The sequence below is a fragment of the Neolamprologus multifasciatus genome, chromosome 13, assembly GCF_963576455.1.
Source record: "Neolamprologus multifasciatus chromosome 13, fNeoMul1.2, whole genome shotgun sequence".
Lineage (NCBI taxonomy): Eukaryota > Metazoa > Chordata > Actinopteri > Cichliformes > Cichlidae > Neolamprologus > Neolamprologus multifasciatus.
In genome coordinates, this window is record NC_140451.1 from 6,749,063 (window position 1) to 6,759,953 (window position 10,891).

A 10,891-nucleotide genomic window follows, 5' to 3' on the forward strand; every position below is an offset into this window, starting at 1 on the left:
CCTCAGGCATCCATGTGATTCTGTGTCACCACACTGCCTGTCCCTGACTGGCCTTGGTCGCACAGACTCCTGACATTTGACATGATGCCACATAATTGCAAGGCCTCAAAACATCAGCATCTCCAACCTTGTGCAGGTTACAGCAGCTGACTCAAATCATTTTGAGGATATACATCACGAGGGCTGACATTACTGGGACCAGTGTGCTTACTGGGGATGCGTGTAATCTTGTGAGCTTGACAAGGATGGGTTCTTCCAAAGTGAGAGTGTAAAAAAAATAATGGGCTGTGTTTTTGTTTGGTTTTGTTTGTGGCGCTGCAGCTACTGCTATCACGCTTTGACAAAGTGCTCAGGTAATGCTGAGCAGTCTGGAGTTTTAGCTGTACAAACATTTGTCAGAGCTGCTCTGGACTAATAGTGCCGTCTATATGCTTTCTTCTAAAATGACTCCATGTCTAATACTACAATACTGCATGGAGAAAGAAATGACTGACACATACACCGGTATGGAGCCAATACTTAGAATTAACCCATTAAAAATACATAGGATTGCTATATAAAATGGTCAGTATATAAAATCTGGCTAATTAACTGTATAGGTACCAAGTGCTGTGGGTATCTCTGTAGCTACTCTACAGTAGGGGTGCAACGATACATAAACCGATACACGGTTCGGTTTGATTCGATACTTTGGTGTCACGGTTCGATATTTTTTCGATACAAAAAAAAATGTTCGTGCCTTTTTAATTTGTCATTTATTAAAATTATAAATATATATTTTAACTCAAAACTACAGTTTTTAAATTTAATGTTGCTGAAACAACAAAGTAATAAAAAAAAAATCTATCTGATTGAGAAATCACTCATCTTTGGAAAAGAGTTTATTACAGAGAAATGGCTCTTTCCAAAATAAAAGCTAAACTATACGCTTCTTCTGGGCTATATTCTCAGCAGCATATTAAACATATCAGGTCCCCATAAGGAGAATCATGTGCACTGTAAACCCGAATCAGTTCACTGAACTTAAAACATTTGTGGAAACTGATTACCTCAAAAGTTTTAAGTACACAAACTCATCTCTTCTAAGTATGGGGGTACTCAAAATTTGTATTTATTGTTAACTTAAAAATTTTAAATTATATTTTTATTTTATTAATTGAGCTTTACTTAAAAACTATATACTTTAATTTTAATATTTTTGTAGTTTACTATTTTGATCCAACACAATGCAATTATATTACAACCTAAACGCAAATTATATGATTATTAATTAAAAGATATTTATTTTTAAATGTTTGAGTTTAGACTAGTAAAAAAGATTTGAGAAATTCATTTACTTTACATTTTGTTTATTTAACATCTTTTTTTATGGAAATGTAAAAACATCACAAATGTTTTTATAAAACCATTAACATGGACATGGGCACCATAAAGTGAGCATTATAAATTCAGTGTAGAACATCTTTTTGTAAAATCACAAAGGACAACATCAGTCCTAATAGCATCTTTCTCAAAATACACAAAAATTCAAAATAAAAATTCAAATACTAATCACTTTTGTTTGAAAAAGAAATGAAAAACAATTTTTAAAAATGGATACAAATAAAGATGATCATCTTCCAAATAACAAGAACAGGCAGGCAAGTATAGGAAAATTAGGTAAACTGATGGAGTTAAATCCACCCAAAGCCTGTAGTAAACTTAAAGTGCTTTAAATAAAGTGCTTCAAACAAAGTGCTCAGTAACAGAGTGCATGTCCTAACAAACATTGCCTTATATTCCTTCCAAAATTACTCTTTCAGCAACAAATCATTTTTAAGAGCATGTAGGCAGGGTTTCAGGGGTTTGCCGTCATCAAGCCCCATGAAGATTTTTTGGACAAAGGTAAATGTGTGAACCAGCTTCCTGGGGTAGTCTAAATGCAGAGCATAGATCAAGCCAAACAATAAGGCAAATGCATCTGCAAATCTGGGAATATCACGCATCACCAAGTCGCCTTCCACCACAACGGCCATGCTTGAGGAAGTAAAATGGACAGAACTGGTCTGGGAAGTGCCGTCGGTAACCACTGTGAGAAGGGCAACTGGAGTGTCAATGAGGGTCGACTCATCCAATGTGTCCGCCTGGAATAGACACAGTATCAATAAGTAAGGTTGGTTTGAGAGAATGTGACAAGCAAGACCTGTAATCTAGCAAAAAATTCAGCAGTGTAGTGGGTTACTTTGTAACGGGTTAGGGTACTCTACTTTTTTGAAAAATGTACATTAACGTGTTAGCTTCTGTCATTACATAATTAGTATGTTTGTTATTTTTCAAAAAAAAAAAAAAAAAAAGAAGTAATTTTTTATTTTATGACTTTATCTCAAAAAGAAACTAAATCTTGACTTCAGCCTTGTTTTTGGGGCCACCTGCAGCGTAGCCGAAGTGCTGTGATACGCCTGTGCCCTGCTCCTGACTGTGTGTGTGTGTGAGGGTTTTCTAAAGAGAGGGTATTTTGCTTGTACAATTTGGTAGCTGCTAGGGTATTAAATTGTATTTAAAAAAAAAACATGGTGTTTTATCTCACTGGCAGAATTTAAGTGATGCAAAAATACACTCACATTACATGTCTTAAAGAATTCTGGGTCCTCCTCCCGCAGGTATACAGGAAGGGCACGAAGCACTGCAGTGCGTTTCACGTTGACATCAGGCGCCTCCTAAAAGGGAAAAGAAAAGTTCATTGAACACAAAGTTTTCAGGTGTCATTCTTTGGGGAGAATACATGTTTATGAAACTGCATGGCATGTGACTCTACATAATTTTGGAGACATTTCTTTTAAGACAACCTTTCTGTCTCTTATGACAAAGAGTCTGTATCTTACTCATTTGACAAAAATCCTACACAGTATTTTAAAATAATAACAGATCAGAGCTGTAATCTGTATAGAACACAGATGTTCAAAGCAAGGAAAAAATTGAGTTTTTATCAGTGAAACGTTTAATTTGTGTTAATTTTATCATTATCAATATTCACCTGAAGATCATAATGATTCAGGATGGTTCGCAGAGCCTCCGATATCTTGCCAGTCCGTGCAGCCTTCTGTCTGTATAGAGCCATGAGTCGTGGTGTGTGTCTGTCAAGTTCAGCATAGAACTGGTTCCGCAGGTTGATGTTTGTGACTCGGTGGAACTCCGCACAAATCTAAAATAAAACAGGAACAAAAACATCAACATGAAGCCAAATTACTGACCAAATTTACATCTTATCATTAAAGAGGAATTGCCCAACTTCTGTCTAACCTTGTTTTATAGATGTCCTATTAAGTTTTTTTTTTTTTTTTTTTTTTAAATTGGACCCGAACCACAAGCACAAGTGTATCACAAAGCTGAAATATATTTTTGTTTGTTATCTATTATTTATTTATTTGTTATTTATTTATTATCTGAATCTGAAGAGATCTGCTGAACTTGCATTGTTTCATGTTAAACTGAAGAAGAAAAAAAAATATCAAAGCACAGATACCTGAGAGTCAAATAGCAGAGCAGGCCAGTTCTCTAAGAAGTTCTTTACCATTGGGTTGTCTTGAACAATTTCATGGCGACGAAGTGGAAAGGTAGTCTGCATCAGTTTTTCAATCATTATTTTGTTGGGCTCAGTCTTCTCAACCTCATTTTTTATCTGGACTCTCATATCCTCCAAACTGACCTGATCTTCTCCTCTTGGAAAGTTTGGGAGGTAGTTCACCTCAGCTCTACTGGCTCTTTTTATGTTTGAGTGGGGGTGCTCTCCTCCAGGGTTGTTAACACTCCTCTTGCCAGCGTTGACAGACACCTCCACACATCCAGATCTGGCTAGCTTGGTGCGATAATTTCCCATCTTGAATTTTAAACTGGTCTTCCAACCATAACTTCCATTCCTACTTCCAGGCTCTTTAAGACATGGATGAGTGGTAACAAGAGCTTCTGCTGCCAAACCGACATCTCCATCACTCGGATAGGCTTTGAAGGTGTGCATCGCTGAAGCCATGGTCTCCAAGATGTTGTGCTTTTGGGCTCGAGTCAACTTCAGATGTTTTCCAGACATCTCAAAGGCTCTATTTCCCTCCTCAAGTAGATGTTCAACTTCGTAAGAAAAGGTAGGTACTGGGAAAGTGTCAGGCCAACACTTCAGACGCTGAGCTAAAGGCACATGAGGAAGGATGTCTGTATCAGAACTTGCACAAGAACTGACATCACTTTCAGATCTCACTACTTTTAGTGTGCCCTTCTCCGGCAACTCTTGAATATCCAGTAGGCAGGTAAGTTGCCCATCAAAGTCGGGGTCTTCATATTGTAAGGTAAACTCAAAGTCCAGCCTAGGGTTGAGCTTCTCACGGAGTATGGTGATTAGTTCTTCCACCGACTCAGGCCGCTTAGTTAGAGAAACCTTCACAACAACATCTGTGGTGAGGTGAACTCTCAGCAGGAACTTTTGGGATACTGCCATCGTCCTATGAATAAAACAAGGAATGGAGATGATTTTTAAAAAAATGAATCGTCTCATAAACACTGTACATCATACCATTAACCTTATTATTAGGGGTGGGTTTTTATAATCGATTCATCGATTAAAATCGATTCTGGCTTGGATAACGTAAAATCGATTCATTAAAATCCTGAATTGATTTTTTAATATAAATTTATTTTGCCCGAAATGCCAGAATCTCTGGTGAAATCTCACAAAATTTCAACAACCACCAAACAGCTAAGACAGTAAATGAGAGCAGGAACACAGATTCTGCACAAAGACTTAAACACACAGCGCAACCCGCGGATCAGAATCAGTTAGATGTCGCCTTTCTCACAGTCGGGGCTGAAAGCCGACAGCTCGCTGATTCTGATCTGTCGGCGGGTCCGCGCTTTGTGTTCACGCCCTTTATGAGCTGATTCTAAAGCTGTTAGTTTGATGTCTCTCCAAACAATATTGACCGAACCAGCAGCAAAAGAAGCTCCAAACTACGCTTCACATTAACACCGTCATGTATTCACTCTTACTTTTACTGTTTTGCTTCGACCATGATGCACAGCTCTCTCTCTCTCCCTGTACTTCAAGAACAGTTTCCCGTCTAAAAATCTGTTTTCTGCATTATTCGCTTGCTTGTTACGCACAAGTCTACCGTTGTTTACAGCGCTGTCGGCCAACGTTTTTTTTCTTTGTTTTATATACTTCCGAAAAGAAAACCTAATTTCTGCCGTTCAATACTGAACAAATTTAAACTTTTTAAAATTATGCAAAACGCTCAGCCTTGTCTCTAATAAAACCGCTCTAACATCAGAGGTAATGTTCATATGTTGATTAATGGTTTTCTTTCGTTTTTGATGTACTGCAGAATATTTTTATAAAATCCCAGGCCAGGAAAAATCACCTTCATGTGTTTCTGTGTTTTATCTTCAGCTACTTTGACACAAAGGCATCTGCTGTGATGCTCACACCTTTGATAAAGTCTTGCGTGTGTCAGCTTCCTTTTTATAGACACAAAAATATGTAAATGTACTGATCTGAATTATAATATTTCTGACTGTCAAAATTTCCCAGATTCAAATCGAATTGAATCGAATCGAATTAAATCGAATCGATTCGGGACCTTGTGAATCGGAATTGAATTGATTCACGAAATCAGTGACGATACCCAGCCCTAGTCCTGACACACAGGCTGGTGTTTGTACAGCTTCCACAAACACAATAATTTTGTATTTTTAAGAAAAATGAATGCAATATAATCATAGTAAACACACTAACGCTCACGAACACCACCTACTGCCAACAGCGCATAACATACAACTCCCTTCAGTTACATCACACGTCCAGATTATGAAACTTTCAGTCAAAATTTGAGTTTCTAAACATTTTTAATTTTGAAATACCCCAATCAACGTATGAAGACGGTTTTTGGGGGACATTTTATATGCATTTCAGCAACTACTGAAATCTGCCCTTTAAGGGACTTAATGAATGGTTTCTTTTAAGAATTAAAAATGATTGAGTATTTTCACATCACATGAAAATATAAATTTTTAATACAAATTTGGCCCTACAAAAAAATGGAAACTCAGTAACCAATATAATGGAGATTCTCTAAACATGAGCAAATATCACAGTAAAATTGTTGATTGGGATTTACACATTGGATGTATCCTCAGTAATTTTGTACAATTATACAAAATTATTTTATAAGAACTCAACAACTGATGAAACAACTTACTTATGTGACTAAATATGAAGTGTTATACTTACCACAAAAGTTGAACTGTGCCACCGACCCTTGGTAGATCTGCACATGATAAAAAGATGCATTATAAATAATAACACAGCTATTAATAATTATACTGGCGGGGTACATTTAAGATGTTAATGTCACAAAATAAAATAGACCGGTTGAAAGAAGTACAAGGTAATGGTAATGGGGGGAGCCATGAAAATATATCTTTTCAACATGATTCAGTGTGACAAAGCAGGGGCATGATTAAAAAGAAAAAAAAAAACAGGTCTTTTAACCTACAAATGTTTTAATGGCCATGAAGAAAGGACTCTTCAATAGATCTTTCAACTCACCTGTGTTTACTGTCTCCACCTGAAATTACTTGCAGTCTTAAGTTTTTTTCTTCGGTCTTCAGCCTTGGAATAAAAAATAAAAATACTGAAAACCTTATCAGCACACTAAATATACAACACCTTGCTATATTTCAATCTGGGTATTACTTTTAATTGTTTAAGATAGAAGTTGCCACTGCTAGCTAAGTCACTTTTGAACATGCTAATCAGAAGAAAAAAAAACCCTGCCGAACAATGAGGCTGCTGTTGTAAAAACGCAAACTTTCTTGCGTTGGCAATGGGTCGTTAAAATATCACTAACACACTTTCTTTATGTGCAATTCTTATTAAAACTGTGTTTTAATCGGTTAAAACTGTAAAAATGACGACATCATCGATTTGAAAAAGAGCGCGAACAACCGCGAACAACTATTCACTACCTGGGTCTGTGCTGTTTAACACAAAAGCGCATTCGAAAACAAGTTATTGGCTGCAACATATTAATATACTTGCTTTTTTACAGAAAAAATAAACATAACGAAGGTTCTGTTTTACTTACAAGTTTCTCCAAATGTGCTCTCCAGTCGCTCGAGAAGGGCAGCCATATTGAACAGAATTTTCTGTCAACGTCGTTCAGGTTAGAGAGAAAACGTCATGACGTCATGGTGTACACATGCGGCGCTCGAAAAAAAAAAACATTTACTCAAAAATCATAATTAAAAAAGCAGTATTTACTCTTAACTTCTAAGCCATGTATAATTATAACTGTTTGAATCGTTAACAGAACAGAAAAGTTTTAAGTTGTTTCAACTTTGTGACGAATTTCAAATGTTGTATCCACAAACTTTATAAGTCAGGTATACTGTTGGGGTTTACAGTGTGCTAACGGCTGTCTAAATGACTCGGGTAAAGTTTGTAGCATGCGTGCTTGTTGTTTTTGTCTGCTTCCACTTGACTTTGCACTAGGATGATGTCGGAATAAATGTGCAGTCATATTCGTTGTGTTCCCACTAGTGCTGTCAGCGTTTATCTCGTTGAAATGACGTTAACGCCACAACACGGCAAATCTCCGTTAGCGAGCTACCGCGGATCGCCCCGTGTGTGGGGTTGGACGGCCAACACGTTAACGAGCTAACTGCGCTAATGCACTAGTTCCCACCAATGTAATTGAGCATTGCATGGCGCATCCAACATACTGTTTTACTTTTATCCATGACGCACTTACCTTCAGGGTCATACTTCACATGAAAACCAAAATAGTTCCAAACGGCAGATCTGAATGAGGGTGGGGGAGTTTCAATTTGCCATGTTGCAAGGAGAGCTTAACTTCTGTCTGCTAGCTTGCCCTGCGCTCAGTGAATCTGCGTTCAACTACTCCGCCTAGGCTGCACTGTCAAGCGCAGATCCACTGAGCGCTCAACACAGACAGCACCGTCAGAAGAAAAGTTGATAAAATAAATTAAAAATTTTGTATTGTTCGATACATATGCGTACCGAACCGAAAGCACTGTATCGAACAGTTCAATATCAATACGAGTATCGTTGCACCCCTACTCTACAGATTGCTTAAGTTAGTGAGTGATGACTGATTTGCACTTGCAAACTTGCAAACAACAGTATTTGTTTTTACTCCAAGAAATGAGTAAAACACTAATATTTTCCATAATTGCATTTCTACCATTTGTCCTAAACTTCATGTATACAGCAAATATTTAAATCGATATGATTTTTTTAAAGATTTATTGTAAATTCAAATTCTTTCGATTTTGGCTTTAATCATCCCCCTTTGTGAATGCAATGTTTCGGTTTCACGTTCTGTATGTGTAGCTCATGTATAAGTTAACAGTCACCAAATTGTGTATCCAGGATGAAATTTTGTTAAACTCACTAAGTCCTAATAAATGATTTGAAGATTTGCAGCAGGCCTGGCAGAGCATATTCAAAGATATAAACACATGTGGTGCTCAAGCACCGGCGCTTTTGGCTGCTTACTTTGTACAGTAAGCATCTTTTTTTGCAAGACAGGGTTTTTTTTTTTTCAGTTTTAGTTTTATAGTTTTATAATTTTTCATTTTATATTTGATCCATGGCATCATATCCAAATGAAAAGCATGGCATGCTTTTTGTATTTTTATAGTTTTGCTAGAACACATGAACCCGAGCCTCCTTGGACTCCTTGTCAGCTGTGCATGGCCGTGAGCTATCCTCCAGCATCACATCACTGATCTGCTTGTATTAGTAACAGCCAGGTAACAGCAGCGTTTACCTTAGCCTTGTCACTGTTGTGAAATTAAAACATTTTATATCAACACAGCCAGTCAAACATAAGTAAAAATAGACAGGCGTTAGGTTCTAAAAAAGCAAGCTACTCTGATTTAAAACATACAGTTGAAGCTCATCAGTGTCTTTGAATTACATGATCGTTCTACACAAATGTCAGAAACTCTCCTCAATCTATCCAGATACCACGGAGACATTTTCTGTACATAATATTGATTTGTCAACATTTTCATTCATTAAAGGCAAAGTCAGAAATGTTTTTAAATTAATATGAAGTCACAAGTACACACAGTGTTGAATGAAAACAAAGTCCACACATCCTTGTGATGTGGATGCAAATGAACCAAGTCGCAAGAAAGAGCTTTCTCTCTAAGTGGACAGTTGAAAAAAAAAAACCTCGCGGTTTGTGTGTGAGTCCATGAGAAATGTCATGAGTGGGTGACCTACTGACCTACGGCTGAGAAAGAACAACAGCGACTGTCTGTGATTATGTAGCCAGTTTGTGCGCGATATCCTGAGCAGCTCAAGTAATTTGTGTACTGCCTGCACACGTAGACAGTTTTAGACAACAGTTTTGTCTATTTAATAGAAAAAGAATGTTGTACTCATAAATATGTATTAATTAGTGTGAAATTACATGTTATGACAAACATGCACTTTCATAAACTTAATTGTGGAAGCCAACATATTGCCCGTGCATCCTGAGTACAGTGGGCAACACGGACATCGCTATTGTGCCTAATCCTGTTTTATGTATTTGACTAGACACCAGCCACATATGTAGTATGCCAAAGGCTCATAGGTGTTCATATAAACATGTTCAAATATACTGTGTACAAAAAGGTTTTTATACACAAACAGTAGAAAAACCATAACCATAAATTTTATGTCTATCATGAATGCCATTTCAGCCCAGACTCTTTGTTGTTAATACTGAATTATTAATACTGACTTTGATGAGGGAAGTGAGCTCTGACGTTCTTTAATTGTTGTTCTGGTTTCCTTTATGATTCGCTGGATGAGTCGTTGATGCACTCTTGGAGTGATTGTGGTCAGCCGGCCACTCCTGGTCCAGGTTTTCTCCATTTGTGTGTAATGGCACTCACAATAATTCACTGGAGTCCCAAAGCCTTAAAAATGACTGTAGACATCAATAAACAAGAGGAGCCTGTAGAGAATTAGCAGAGCTGATGTTGGAAAAGCTGTGTGTTTGGTACAACATCTTAATAGATGAAATCATCATTTAAAACGTGCATTTTGTGTGTACTTCTTATCTTTGTCTAATAATACAATTTGTTGGATGGTCTGAAACATTTGTGCAAAAAAACTAAGAAATCAAACACTTTTTCATCTCGCAGTAAGTAAATTGAAATAAAGATTTCCCTTCTGAGGCTGCTGTCATGTGCTCCATCTTTGAATACAGTCTATAGCTGTGAAAATGGGAGGTTAACTAACTGAAAGCAAGCTAACTATGTCTACATACTCTTTTTATCTGGTAGCATGAGACTAGGTTTTCATTATATCAGCTAGCTCTTCTTTTATCTTTTGCTCATCATTGGGCTTATGCCTAAATTTACACACTATTTTCTGCCTATTGAGGCTTAATTATGTCTCCAGATCACTGGAAAAAAGAAAATCTGCATACTATCATCTGGCAAAGCTTTTGTTATTGTAAATCGTCATTTAATTTAGAAAATCATTCCTCAGCTGTGTGAATTAACAACATGCTGGGCTAATTTGTTTGAAAGCTGTTGTTCGGTGGCAGTTGCTTTAAAACTAAGGGTGCCCGATATTTACTGTACTTGCTGCAGGATTGGTTGCAGTAATGTATAATTAAATGTGACTATTTTTGGATTGTCCTTTCAGTTGTCCTGTCGTTTACATAACTTGCACAGTCAGGGGCAGACTCTTCCTATGAATAAAACAGGATTTATGATGCGGAGAGAGACGGCATTCAAGCCAGTCAGACGAGTGATTGACAGATACAACAGCGTGACAACAGGAAAGGGGGGCGGGGGCCGATTCAAGATGGGAGTTGAGACTTGAATGTCATGCTGAGTG

At 37.2% G+C, this 10,891-nt stretch overlaps 1 protein-coding gene across 2 annotated transcripts; it reads right to left on the reverse strand.

The window, feature by feature from the left end:
• Positions 1–1,332: 1,332 nt before the first annotated feature.
• LOC146504936 (uncharacterized) lies at positions 1,333–7,369 on the reverse strand. 2 transcript variants are annotated; one of them, XM_085183288.1, is made up of 7 exons: positions 7,110–7,369; positions 6,572–6,634; positions 6,254–6,290; positions 3,503–4,469; positions 3,014–3,181; positions 2,601–2,696; positions 1,333–2,123 (listed from the first exon to the last, which is right to left on the reverse strand). In XM_085183288.1, exons 4-7 carry the CDS (start codon positions 4,463–4,465, stop codon positions 1,791–1,793), a joined length of 1,560 nt encoding a protein of 519 aa, XP_085039414.1. In that variant the 5' UTR covers positions 4,466–4,469; positions 6,254–6,290; positions 6,572–6,634; positions 7,110–7,369; the 3' UTR covers positions 1,333–1,790. The 2 variants fall into 2 exon arrangements, with proteins under 2 accessions (XP_085039414.1, XP_085039415.1); XM_085183289.1 differs by having other exon boundaries at positions 6,254–6,634.
• Positions 7,370–10,891: the final 3,522 nt, after the last annotated feature.